This window comes from Penicillium soppii (genome assembly GCF_028829465.1).
Source record: "Penicillium soppii strain IBT 18220 chromosome Unknown utg000006l, whole genome shotgun sequence".
Classification (NCBI taxonomy): domain Eukaryota; kingdom Fungi; phylum Ascomycota; class Eurotiomycetes; order Eurotiales; family Aspergillaceae; genus Penicillium; species Penicillium soppii.
The window spans coordinates 4,645,919-4,659,960 of record NW_026643236.1 but is presented as its reverse complement, the minus strand read 5'-3'; the positions used below and the strand labels follow the sequence as shown (position 1 = coordinate 4,659,960).

Genomic DNA, 14,042 nt, shown 5'->3' with positions numbered 1-14,042 from the left:
GAACGAGAAATACCTTTGGAGGTGCTAGTATACGGTATGGCCCGTGCTTGGGATGTATACTCTTTTGTAGGTCATTTTACTGTACAAAAATGAGCTTGATGAGGTAGATACCCATGAGATATTTATATATGAAAAGCTTTCTTTCAAGACTGATCAAGTAGGTGGTTGTATACCTATTTTGCGGTGTGGTTTTGTTCAAAACACGCTTAGATAGTTCCACCCTTTCTGACAAAAGATGTAGATCAGCTACCAAGGTATTCCGTATGTTCGTATCAATGTAAGTATCAAATACTACTTGAATAGTTGCTCAATAACTTTTGGCTTTACTTTTATACTAGCTATGGATATCCTTCCGGTTGCTGTCAAAACTAATAGGTTTACTTTGTCCTTGTATATGAGCAAATATATATGCGCAAACAATGACGCCAACAACCAGCGCACATAGTTTTTTTTCTGAATTCAGAGGCTATATTCAAGCTCTAGTGAATAACCAACGGAGTGAATTTCGGAAAACAAAGTCACGTTTGATGAATACCGGAGACATTCTAAATGGTGGAGTCTAGTCTCACCACATGTCTCCGAGACCCAGTTACATAGTAAGAGATAGGCCAGCGTCCAATATAAATACCTTGCACTCTCTCTTCTGCATTATTCCTCCTTTGCTTCTACCACTGCATCCAAATTATTCTCTTTTTGTACAACTCAAATTCTCTTTGATTTAGCAACATATATCCACTCGCCACTATCCTTTGCAGCTTTCACTATGTCGGACTTCACTGAAACGAACAGAAAATACTTTGAGTATGCTATGATGCAAATAAAGCCCTTTTTAGCAAAACAGCAAAACACTAATGGGGAATATCACAGTAACCTGGCAGCCTCCTACAAGGGCCAATTTGCTGATGCCCAGAGAATGCTGTCAGCAGAGACGGTGCAGCATCGAAATTGGATTAGCAACCGATGGACAGACACAGAAGCCGGAAAGGACCAGGAGATCAAAATGCTCGAGTATGCCTGCGGTCCCGGTGTCATATCTATGGTATGTATAGATTTGCCTGTAAATAATGTCAAGGTTTCAGGACTGAACTAACAAAACATGAACTTAAAGAGCCTGGCCCCTTTCGTGGCAAAGGTTATCGGCGTCGATATCTCCGACAATATGATAGCAGAGTTCAACCGTAACGCTAGCTCGCTCGGACTTTCAGATAAAGTGGTTGGGTATCAAGCGGATCTGCTTGCGGAGGATGCTCCGGCCCAAGATATCGAGTCCGCGTGCACCAATCTGGATTTGGTGACAGTAAGTATGGCTCTGCATCATTTCGAACACCCAGATCGTGCTCTGAAGCGGCTGGCAAAGCGATTGAATAAGGGTGGTGCCTGTTACATCATCGACCTAGTGGCACATTCCGGTGCTCATGGACATGGACACGATGATCACCAGCATGAATTCGCCGGAGCAGCCCACACTGTCAAGACGCACGGATTCTCTCACGAGGATATGCAGCAGCTATTCGAAGGAGCTGGACTCACTATCGGGTTCGAGTATAAGATTTTGCCCGAGCCACTTAGGTTCAGCACGGAAGAGCGGTCCTTCTCTAAGACGGTGTTTATCGCTCGTGCTCAGCTTAAATGATGGGGAGGTGACTCTGTCGACCGATGAATAGATAGGAATGCAAGGATATGCATGAAGTCTTGGAGAAGTTGAATTGAATCTAAATCTAACTAGGTTATTTATGATTTATCGTAACTATGCATGTAGTACTAGGGTATCTATTGGTTGCTGGTAGTGGATCAAAGTATTCATAGATATGAATTGCGCCTTATGCATGAAATTTTACCATCTTTCTATTTGTCTACTTTATTTGAGGTACCTTAATCCCTTTGTGCTTGGGCCTACCATAACACAAGCTGTTTTAATGGTCCATGAAGACGCAAGAGCAGGGTCTAATATCATCACACTTCTTCTATACATACATTCCATATCACAAATATAACACCCTTTCACCCCCTCCGTATGAATACCCTCTTAAATATCAATTTGATTTAGTGTTTTTTACATGGTAAACCTCCGAAAGGTGATTGGTAATCCACATTGTCCCACTTTGATTAGTAATTCGTATCACGGTCCGGTGCCGCTCTTATCGCCGGTTCCGCCGCAAAAAGGCCGGGGACTGAAAAACCCCCTCCTCATGCGAGTCCAGAATTAGGAAGAATCAGTCAGAAGCAGGGTTCAGACTATGTGCAGGACTATATACTCTTGAACAGTTCTGGGGTCTTCGGCATTTGACTTCTCTTCACCTACTCCGGACTTGCCCTGACTTTTGCCCCATACTTGGGCTTCGGAAGGGCTTTGTGATTGCGAATTTTTGGGTAACACCTTCTCACAATGGGACTTCTGTATGTTCCCTAGAATCATTGGCTGTCTGTATTTTCCGTCTAATCTGGATGTACAGAGCTCTTGGAACAGCACTGGAATGGCCAGAAGCCAAGAAAAAGGCGGGCCAGGTGCGCGAGTGGGGTATCGAGGTATGCATGCGGATTTAATATATCTCAGCGATGTTGGAGGCTTACAATTGCTAATTTTTGGTTATTATCAGCAACTACTTGCCAATTGGCGCCGCGCAAGAGGCAAAGAACGTGATGCCCTCCTTTGGGGCGATGAGGTATGTTATTTTAGTCCGGCAAAGGTTTCACATCCTGATAGCTAATTTGTTGACATGATATAGGTTGAATACCTCGTGGTAGCACTCGACGATGCAGCGAAGAAATCCCGTCTGTCTCTAGCTCAGGCTGAGATCCTAAAGTCACTCGCAAGAGACGAGGCATTGTGGAAATCCGGGTCTGGCAAAGAGAATAAAAATGGGGATCAGTGAGTCGGATCTTTTGTGAAGAGAATCTGGCTTGTCTGACTTTTATCTAGTGATGGAGAGGAGCCACCTCATTTCCACCCCGAATTCGGCAGGTTCATGTTGGAGGCAACTCCCGGAGAACCGTGGGGAATCGGGTTTAAAGACTTGTTGAAGGTGGAGTCTAATATGAAGTGGAGGTGAGCTTCAAAAACCACACGACATGACACGAAACATGCTAATGACCCATAAGACGTGAAGTAGCGAAAGCACACATGGCCCCGAATGAGGTTCCTATTACCTTAACGACTTTCCCCCGCCTGGGAACCAAGGATGACTACATCCAGCCCTATTATCCTCCATCTGGGCCGGCTCTGCGTTCTCAGTTCGTTCCTGATGAAATCGCCAATCCTCATATTCGGTTCCCCACTTTGGCTGCCAATATTCGATCTCGAAGAGGCCGCAAAGTCGAATTGAATGTCCCTGTCTTTCATGACATTAATACACCCAGACCCTTCAAGGATCCAACTGTGAACTACGACCTTCACAATTGGCCCGAGGATGACGACGTCCGCAATGGCGCAGCCAAGGACGATCATGTCTACATGGATGCCATGGCATTTGGAATGGGCAGTTGCTGTTTGCAAATCACTTTCCAAGCAAAGAATATGACAGAGGGCAGGAGGCTCTATGATCAGTTGAGTCCTCTAGGGCCCATTCTTCTAGCTCTCACCGCCGCCACGCCCATCTACAAGGGCTTCCTAGTGGACACGGATGTGCGATGGAACCAAATTGGTAATGCAGTTGATGATAGAACTCGGGAAGAACTTGGTGAAGCTGTGAGTTTTACTGATATTGGTTGATCCATTGAACTAACATATCGCAGCCCCTCGAAAATGACCGGTGGAGAATTCCCAAGTCTCGATATGCGTCCAACTCGACTTATATATCCCAAGACCCTCGTCTCCGAAAAGAATATTTCGATCCTGATCTAGTCGTGGACGAAAATATCAAGAAACGCCTTATGGACGGGGGAATGGACGATCTACTAGCCACGCATTTCGCACACCTGTTCATCCGTGATCCATTGGTCATCTTCTCTGAAGACCTTGAAGAATTAGACCTCAACAAGAGTGACCACTTCGAGAATTTGCAGTCTACTAATTGGCAACACATGCGCTTCAAGCCGCCGCCACCTGACAAGGACGACATCGGCTGGAGAGTTGAATTTCGATCCATGGAGATCCAAATCACGGATTTTGAGAATGCCGCCTTCAGTATCTTCATTGTTCTAATTACACGTGCTATCTTGAGTTTCGATCTCAATTTCTACATTCCGATTCAACGCACCACGGAGAACATGGAAACTGCACACGCCCGCGATGCTGTTAACGATCGGAGATTCTGGTTTCGCAAGGATCCATTCACTCGTAGAGTCCCCAAGAGCGCGCAACAATCAACAAATGGCAGCACGTTCTCATCGGCAACGTCATCCGCTGTGAACACCCCGCCCCCGTCGCCCCCTCTGGGTCCGGTCGAAACAGAGTTCGATCTCATGAGCATCGACGACATTGTCAATGGATGTGCAGATGGATCATTCCCGGGGCTTATCCCCCTTGTAGAGTCATACCTTAACAGTGTCAATGTCGACGTTGAAACAAGGTGTTTCTTGGCCAGCTATCTTGATCTGATCCGGAAGCGAGCCAACGGCACTCTTTGGACTGGTGCTCGTTGGATGCGTGAGTTTGTGGCCAAACATCCCAGCTACAAGCAGGATAGTGTTGTGTCTGAGGAGATCACTTACGACCTGGTGAAGGCCGTTGAGGAGATGACTACCAAAGAGGGTAAAGACGGATCGGTGGGATGGGAACTTCTCCGTGGCAGAAAGGTCTAGAACTGAGACATCCATTCAATAGATATCCAGCGTGTGATCATGTACAGCGAGAATATGAAATCATTTGCATACATTTATGACAGTCGGAGGCAGACCTCCTTGTCACAGTCCCTGATGAATTTCAATTCTCTTATCTATCCCGCGCCTCTTAAGCAAACCTCCCTGTCCCAAATATTTATTCCAAAAGCATCTCCTCCTTGGTCGGCAGCCGACAAGAGTTAGCTAATCCAGTCACCTTCCATTGGCCGTTGAGTTTATATGAAACGGAAAGTCCAACGCCAACATGATCGACAACACCGTTGATCTTCGCTCGGAAAGGCGCCCAAATAGCAGCCAGATTTCCAGCCTCATTGACTTTCACCTCGGGGCCCCAGATGCGCTCGTTGATATCGTCTTTGAGCGCAGCGACATGTTCAACGGATGAGCCGATGGTGCAGAAGCGCAGGGCAGTTGGGGACGGAGGCGAGAGGGACATTCCCCCAGCTCGGACGCAGTGTTTCTCGAACTCAACGCGCGAACTCGTGCTCATTGCTGTGAAAAAAGCCTTGTGTAGTTGCAATTATGGCAGTCGTTTCTTGAGAATGGAGGGCTGCAGCTCCGGTGCGAGGGCTTAATGACCAGCACATCTGTGCCAGGGTGATCTATGCTGTAAAAAGCGTCAAACTTATCATTCTGAGGGGTGTTGTCCTGTTCTTCACTCGTCTCTTGGTGCCGACTGAACAGAATCATGTACATATGCAGGTACCTATACCGTCACCATTTTTCGGATCACTTCTGTTACCGTCACAACGTCTTTGGAGCTGTTGTTTCGGCCCGTTGCACCTTGTCTAACCTTGTTCCATTTGGACTTCTGCGATCTTGATTACTGTCATACAAGAAATGGCAGGTGCCTCAGGCGTGAAACATCGGTCTGTCTGGTGGTTGGGTCCGATTATTATCCAGATTCAATGCTCTCACTTGCCTATTGGCTTTATATGTTGCTTGAAACGCTGGGACTTGAAAGCCTGTGTAATCATCAAGCAGGGCATTGGGCAACCTTCTGGCTGATGTTGCCCAAGCTTATGTGTATTCCGGAATAAATGTTTGTGGTATTGTCATCACAGTGCTGTACATGCTGTGCTCCACACTTTCCGTGGGTATTGCGTATGCAATATGCCGGACCGAAGCCAACCTGGAGGATCCTCATTGGGAATAAGACTCAATTTAGCTCGGATATGCTAATATGGAACTATCGGGTAGTATTCGGGCTATTCAAAATGGGTTAGGACCAAAGCAGGCAATCGCCCGTTAAGGTTTTGAAGGAAATGTCTATGAAACTGAATAACCCCCCGCAGACTATCCTAAAGCGGCAGCAGCGGATCAACAAGCTTTGGAGTGGTTTCACGTCTCCCCGCTCAAGGCATGACATTCTTCCGTTAGGGCTTCGATTATCCGGGCACTTCGACACCCGGAGGTCACTTTAGCTTTATTTTCACAGCCTTGGCGTCTTTCTGTATAGTCGGATGGTATATTAACCGGTTTACATCCCACATTTTGGCGTCGATCTTGAACAGTTTGGGCAAAGCCCCATAATGGGGCCCTTTTTCCCCGCAACAACGACGTCCCCAGATTTCCAATCAATGACGAAAAGCTCTATGTTATAAATGAAGCATGGAACGGTTGGAAATGAGCGGGCAATACACAAAAGTTTGGGTCAATTTACACCGTCATGCTCGGATTCGCGACCAGCTTCTTGCTGTGGACGGCAGCTCATGCAGTCCCTACTATAAAATCATCTCTCACCGTGAAAGTGCGCAATGGAACTTACATTGGAGCTCACCTTTCAGCCTATAACCAGGATTTATTCCTGGGTATACCCTATGCTCAGCAGCCCGTAGGAAATCTGCGATTCACAGTGCCGCAGTCGCTCAATACGAGCTGGGACGGTACGCGAGATGCGAAAGAGTACTCAGATATTTGTGTGGGATATGGGGTGGGAATTATTTCTTCAAATTACATACAAGTTGCGATTCTAACATGACTATAGACTGACTCAATCTGGTACCCACGTTCAGAAGCTTGCCTCACCCTGAACGTGATCCGGGGTTCATCCACTGGCAATGATTCCAAGCTTCCAGTTGGGGTTTGGATCCACGGTGGCGGTTTTTATCAGGGCTCTGGAGCAGATGAACGTTACAACATGTCTGAAATTGTTGCAAATTCGTATAAAATCGGTATCGTTCTACCTCAAAATACCGTCCGAGTTTGATCTGACTAGATGATAGATAAACCCTTCATCGCTGTCACTCTCAACTACCGACTGTCAGCATGGGGTTTCCTAGCTTCAAGCCAGATCTCCGGCAGTGGTAACACCAATCTTGGATTAAGAGACCAGAGACTAGCCCTTCAATGGGTACAGGAAAATATTGCTGCCTTTGGCGGCGACCCCGAGAAGGTCACCATCTGGGGAGAGTCTGCGGGTGCCATTTCTGTGGGATTTCATCTCACAGCATTTGGTGGACGAGATGACAAGCTGTTCCGAGCTGGTATTATGGAGTCTGGAGGATCTATAGCCGCCCAGGCAGGGAATTATACATCTTCCCAAGCAGACTACGACGAGATAGCCTCTAAAGTAGGCTGTTCAAACATGATTGATTCATTGCAGTGTCTTCGCGAAGTGCCATTTGAGAAACTCAACGCAATTCTGAACGGCACAGATGGAACGTCTGACTATAACTTCTGGCCAATGGTGGATGGGGATATCATTCGGAACTGGGGTAGCTTTCAACTGGACCAGCATGCATTTGTGAAAGTCCCAATCATTGCCGGTACCAATACAGATGAAGGCACGGCATTCGGGCCAACTGGAATCAACACAACGGATGAATGGTATGAATACTTGACCAGTATGTAACTCAAGCTCTCATGTTGTTGACCTAAAGCCTAACGTTTCCAGCTGGTGATTTCAATTTCCAAACACCCACCGCTATAGCCAAGCGCATTCTCAACCTCTACCCCGACGACCCATCCCAGGGCATTCCGGCATACCTAGGGGATAAACGTGTGCCTTCAAACGGCTACGAATGGCGCCGTACATCGGCCTTCGCAGGCGACTGGACGATGCACGCTAACCGTCGACGGCAATGCGAAGCGTGGGCCGAAACATCGACCCCAGCCTATTGCTACCGGTTCAATGCCCACTCAGCAGACGTGCCTCTTCTGTCGGGCGTGACTCATTTCGAAGAGGTGTCGTTTGTGTTTCATAACATTGCTGGGCAGGGATATCACTACGGCAAGCCGTTTGCCGGTGTGCCACAGTCAAATATTGACCTCAGCTCTATGATGGCTAGCATGTGGGCATCTTTCATCCATAATTTGGATCCCAATCCGGGTATTGTGAACAAGTCTGTGCAATGGGATGCTTATTCCAACAGCAAGCCTGTGGATCTTGTACTCGATGCTAACAATACCAGCCATATGGAGGCTGACACCTGGCGCAAGGATGAAATCGACTTTATCAATTCAGTTGCGCAGGCTTTCTGGCGGTAGGAGAGATGTCTTTCCTTTATAGGTTCACTGTGTACGTGAGATGGTATCGAGTCAAAATTTGCATATGTACTCTTCGGCTCATATAAGTCAAGGCTTTTAGAACTCGAACAGTCTGCCATGATTGCTTAGATGTATACAATGACTAGCTTGGTTGTTCTATGCGGTTTCTTTCCCTCATTTTTGTAGTAATCAATGTAATATAGAGGCAAAACTAGAGCTATAGTTGACGTAGAGAGTCTGGCAAGTTCACTTTCACATATGTTTCGAAAGTAATGTTTTCGATTTGCTCACCATCATCTTGACCCCCTCATCTAGATCTCTGGAACTTGATTTTCAAGCACAAAAGATTAGTATCGATGCACTCATAAGGGGTACTTCGTATGAACAAAGAGACAAATGAGGGATATTATCGACCAATAACGGTCTAGGTGACTGTCTACATACGTATGAACATGTTTAAGTATAGGGTAAGGCTTCGTATATTTTGAAGCTCGCGTATTCAGTGTTACCTCGCTGTCTCCACTCCCTCAACTGAGCTTTCAACGTATACAAGGCTTGCATTAGCGGCTGTAAGTCTCACATATAGGTCAAAGGTGTATGAAACTATGAAGAGATGAAATGATAAATTACCTCATCCGGGTCCATCGGATCCGAGCCGAGTAGGATCGATCCATAGATGTCTCGCCCATGGCACGGATGTTCTGACCACGCGGTTTTGAACGCCTGAAAGTCGGAGCCGAGGACGCCAAGAAATCTATTTTAAATCTATTTTAATATAAAAATTGAGACAATTAATAATATAACACCAAGACATGATATGGGGATATTATATCCGAGCATCTAATTTTGTTGTAGCGTCTTAATAAATAGTCAGATAGATCTTAAAAAAAAGAGTCGATCTAGCCGAGCTCAATTGCCGAATTTGAAACCGTGGAATCACCATGAACAAAGTGACGATGCAGATCGGAGATCGGATCTGGTGAAATCTTATTTTGGACAAGGTTTACCTAGATTTGGCAAAAGGAAGTTCAGCGCTTGTATTCGAGAACCATGGTTTGTTTCCCCAAGATTTAATAATTTCTTTTTTTTGTCAGCCGCCCCCTTTTTGGGAAACCCATGAACTATGAGGCTCACACTCAACTGCAAGGAGACATGCAGATATGGATACTCACGGTGGGGTCATGCGGCATCAATGTCCGTCCATACCACGCGCAAATCTCACTTTAACGGGATCTCGATGGTTTCCACTCTGGCGCTTATCGCGCGGGACCCATCGTCAACAAAATCAAATCGAACTCTTTACTTAGTTACGTAGTGTGCCCCACAAAGGAACTAGCTAGTTAGTTAACTTTCCCAATTTGAAAGAGACGAAGGTACGGAGTACGGAGTACAATATTGCACATTATTGTACACTATACGGAATATACGAAGAGAATACGTATTTCAGAGCACTTGGAAAGGCAATAGCAAATTTGGTCAAACTCGTGCGTGACGTGTCCAGAGTCCACATACTTGCCCAGGCGTTCATAGCCACTGACAAATCGATATACTCCTCCAGGCTCATGTGGTTCATTATTGATATACGGTGTACATTCCAAAAATCTCACCGCCACATCTTAAACATGCCGCATGGTCTCAGAGCCAATCTAAGATCGTAAGCGGGGACGCATGCATCGAGTAAGGATCCTCCTTCCTGCACTGCGTCATGGAGATCGGGACGGGATTGAATTCTACGGATACTTTTATGCAGGTCGGGTAACTTTTCAAACCCCGATCGATACATACAATAACAACGCAGCATCATATCATGCATCCTGCTGCAAGCCATCACCCGGGAGATCTCGGTCGCTCGATCTGGGGTTCCGGGCAGCTGCAGTTGGATCTCGGGATGCGGTGTACGCGAATTATTGGAATCCTTGTGATTTCTCGACGTAATGTACCTATGCGTTAAAGCATGTAAAGCCAGGTGCTTTGATTTCAAGAATGTTTGTTTTTGTTATTTATTTTCTATACAGGCAAGGTGGCTTATGGTATCCGATCTATAAAACAAATTAGAAGGAATGTATGTATTGCTTTGATATTTTGCAATAGATATCGTGTGTGTATACTTGCCTAATAGGGCTGTATGTTAAAATAATAGTTACATCGTACGATATTGTACAAGCTAAGTACTTACAACTCTGGAACGGTATTACTTGATATTGTAAATGCGCATATAAACACTTCATAAATCAGAAAACTAAAATTAACAAATAGAAGATCAGAAAAATGAAAGTAGCCCGAAAAGAAATTCAATAGTTGAATCCCAACAGGTTGGTAATTCGATTCATTCTCCACCCACACACCATAAACTAACACGATTGGCTCCACTGTATCCAGATAGACTTTCGACCAGAAGGAGTCTTGGATCATAATTTGATTAAATATGGAGAGACCCTCCCAGCCGCCGCTAGAACCAAATCTCACCCGGGAACGACCGAGTTTTGGGGAGGAATTAAAATGCAGCATAAGCGAAATGGACTGTTTAGGTGGAGGTTTAGGTGGACTGCAACGGGTGTCGAATCCATTCGGCCAATCAGAATTGGCACGGGTAGATAACCTGTGGTCCGATTAGGTTTCTGGGAATAGTTTGGTTCTGGGTGAAGAAGATGATCTTGGTCGTTTTTTTAATCAGGTTAATAACAAACAAACGTTGTACAACATAAGGGGGTGTTGGACTTTGATATTATTTCGGATAGATCCGCTGCGGTTGAGTCTACAATACCATTTCAAATTTGAAAAGTGAAATTCAACCAATAGCTATTGCAATATGTGTGCGTTAATCTAATGCAAGTGCGTTTATGTTTCACACCTCCACGGCCAAGTCCGATAGTATATACCACCTGCAATGTTGTTAGAAATAGTAAACTACCTAGGTATATATACTACGGAGCATATACCACAACTAGTTAAACAAAGAAGCCGAAGAACTTTCAAAGAACAAAACTCTAAACTCCACTCGATGACATTATCCCTAACTCGAAATGGCATACTAGGCCCGAAAGCGTGGTTCCAATATTGATCTACCAGTAATAGCTCCTCCAATCTGCCATGCGACATCGCAGGGACCTTCAAGATACACCGACATTAATTCCAAACAGAGTGCTGACAAAACGCAAGTTCAAGCTGCAGCCTCCATATCGGACGGTTCGCAGCTAACCACACTATTGAATAGAATGCATCCACGTATACGATCATGCGATCATGCGATCTCAGTCCTTGCCAAGATAGAGTTTGCGTCGGGCACCGATTCAAGGCTTGTGTGCCGCACGGCACAGACCTAACGATGATCAACACTACAATGCATCCTGAGTCTGCATTATTTATTGTCGATCAAGGCAAATGGGCGATCGCGGCACGTCCGCACAGACTATTAACTTATTGTGGAGGTACTCCTGAAGTATGTGATAGCAATATACATACGGAGCACGGAGTCCAAAGAGCGATATGTAAACGATACTGTGGAATTTTATTTTATTTAAATTTAGCTTTTTGTTTTTCTGCCGAATCAGTACATATGCCGGCAGTGAGCATATACGAGGATTCAATAGTCTCTGATTTCTTGTGGAATATGCGCCCGAACGCGACACTCCACAGATTGAACCATAGAAACTAGTACGCCACATGTAACATTTCTGTGGTGTCTCATCTCCGCGGCAGACGGAGTCCGCCGTGCATGGTAGAATCTACTTAGCTGATTACCGTACTCCGTACATAGAAACCTTAAGGAAGCGGCGTTCCGGGGAGCATTTCGGCCGGGTCGGATCTCGGAGAACTATTTATGGAAGACGATGGAAATTTAATCCGGGGTGAAAACCTCATTTCTCTTGAAAGGCTCAATTGAAGATGGCAAAGGGTTTTTACATGACATAGCAATGTCATACGATGCATTCATAAGTATTGTACACAATTTGCCATGCCATCTGTACTGTTAGAGAGCGAGAGCGAGAGCGATGAACCAAATTGCTGGGCCCGATGGGCAAGCCTATTGTGCTATACACCTACAATATCGTACATATTGGATAATAATATAGATTTATTATGCTACAGCCATATGAACGGTCTTGATGCGATCGAAAATAGCAAAAGATGCGACGACAGGAGGATCTCCACAGGGATAAGCGAACGTGGGATCTGGATCTCGATCGATTGAATCTCTCGTCATCCCTGCTAGCCCCAGCCTGTCTAAGGAATTTACAAGGGTCATCATTTGGATGTCACGATACAATGCAGTTAAAAATCGAAGTCACCAATATTCAACACGCTTGTCCTGATCTGGCAGTAGCAATCACAAATCTTCCAAAATTGCGCCGATCCCCCAGGGCACTATACAAACTCTCCAGCCCGTCGGAATGGTGTCGGGCCAAATACTACTTGCAGTTCGATCGCTCGATCCCTCCGAACAGGGGTTCCCTGCCAAAGTGGAACGAACTACGGGGCACGCTGTCAATCTCTGAATATGACAAATCCTGAGACGCGGGCTTTATCCGCCTATCACTAGGGATGTGGCGGTCTGTAACGGTCAATGGAATATTTCATATGATACAGTCACGTTTCATGGTATAGTGTCATATCTTAGTTCCAAATACTGCGCTAGCAGCGAAATCACACGCCGAAAACTTGGGATACTAGATCATGAGATCTCACGCCCGATCCCGGATACATACAACGTAGATCGGATCTTGTTGTGAACACAAATACTTGCAGCGAATGATCGTGCTACATCCCCGCTAGTCGATTTAGACCCCGATGATCTCGATGATCTCCTTTTTTCTTCGCGTCTATCGATTAATGAGGGGGTGTTCTTCTGCGATCTAATATTGATCTAAAATGAGGGGTATATTGTACGGGATAAATGGCCACATACGATGACAATTCTACTATAATTAATTGAATCTGCACGAATACCGAATTGGATGGTCCACCTTGGGCTAAAACGGCCAAGGATCATGCCACATTCCAATCGCCACGCAAGTGACTAACAAAGCAAAATTAACGAATTGAAAAACTCAGATTATAGTTCTTGGCATTCTACCACATCAAGGTTTAAATCATACAACTCTACATTTCTACAACGTATAAACTACAGGAGTAGAATGCATACATACATAATGTATGTAGACTTGGTTCGGGAACTGGTCGGACCCAAACAAAATCACTCGGGTTCGGTGCCGAAGTTTACGGCCGACAGCTATAGTCCGAACTACGTCTACAACGTACAATATTGTACAAGACTACCTTATGTAGTTATAGAATTGTATGTTCAAATCAAAATGCTGTAATAGCAAAATCATATGTTGCCACCCGGAAATTGTGTCCCAGGCAATCAAATGTCCACACATTGAAAAAAAATATTTGAAAAGAATGAAAGTGTCGTAAAACCTTTGATATCGACTAGGACCATAAATGTAAGAGACGCTGAATAAGACACGATCGTACACACATCATATCAGGGACATACTCAAACAAACACGCAAGATGAAGACAGTAGGCCTTCGGATTGGCTCAAACAAAACAAAAATGCAGGGTATAAACCAATAATAGTCTTGAAAGATGGGAAGCAGCCATTTGGGAAACAAATAAAGAGATAGAAACAGGAGGGGAAAAGAGATCATGGAACCAATTTCAGACCAGGCCAGTGGCTATTGAATCATCAAAGGGGGGAATCTATGCTAAGGCCGTTTTTCTCCCATTTGGAAGCTGTGGGGTATTATATAAGGGGCGCCGAGTAGGGA

At 45.3% G+C, this 14,042-nt stretch overlaps 4 protein-coding genes across 4 annotated transcripts; 3 read left to right on the top strand and 1 right to left on the bottom strand.

Moving 5' to 3' along the window:
* Nucleotides 1-763: 763 nt before the first annotated feature.
* Nucleotides 764-1,633, top strand: N7529_009143 (class I SAM-dependent methyltransferase; the record flags this gene model as incomplete). Its single annotated transcript, XM_057244670.1, has 3 exons — nucleotides 764-801; nucleotides 868-1,039; nucleotides 1,109-1,633. 3 exons carry the CDS (start codon nucleotides 764-766, stop codon nucleotides 1,631-1,633), a joined length of 735 nt encoding a protein of 244 aa, XP_057096208.1.
* Nucleotides 1,634-2,386: 753 nt separating this feature from the next.
* On the top strand, nucleotides 2,387-4,740 carry N7529_009142 (glutamate--cysteine ligase; the record flags this gene model as incomplete). The annotated part of the gene is made up of 7 exons (XM_057244669.1): nucleotides 2,387-2,397; nucleotides 2,454-2,526; nucleotides 2,598-2,663; nucleotides 2,727-2,869; nucleotides 2,921-3,046; nucleotides 3,100-3,685; nucleotides 3,733-4,740. The coding sequence occupies 7 exons, from the start codon at nucleotides 2,387-2,389 to the stop codon at nucleotides 4,738-4,740; spliced, it is 2,013 nt and encodes a 670-aa protein (XP_057096207.1).
* Nucleotides 4,741-4,915: 175 nt separating this feature from the next.
* Nucleotides 4,916-5,269, bottom strand: N7529_009141 (uncharacterized protein; the record flags this gene model as incomplete). Its single annotated transcript, XM_057244668.1, has 1 exon — nucleotides 4,916-5,269. One exon carries the CDS (start codon nucleotides 5,267-5,269, stop codon nucleotides 4,916-4,918), a length of 354 nt encoding a protein of 117 aa, XP_057096206.1.
* Nucleotides 5,270-6,448: 1,179 nt separating this feature from the next.
* On the top strand, nucleotides 6,449-8,268 carry N7529_009140 (uncharacterized protein; the record flags this gene model as incomplete). The annotated part of the gene is made up of 4 exons (XM_057244667.1): nucleotides 6,449-6,712; nucleotides 6,767-6,953; nucleotides 7,005-7,625; nucleotides 7,676-8,268. The coding sequence occupies 4 exons, from the start codon at nucleotides 6,449-6,451 to the stop codon at nucleotides 8,266-8,268; spliced, it is 1,665 nt and encodes a 554-aa protein (XP_057096205.1).
* Nucleotides 8,269-14,042: the final 5,774 nt, after the last annotated feature.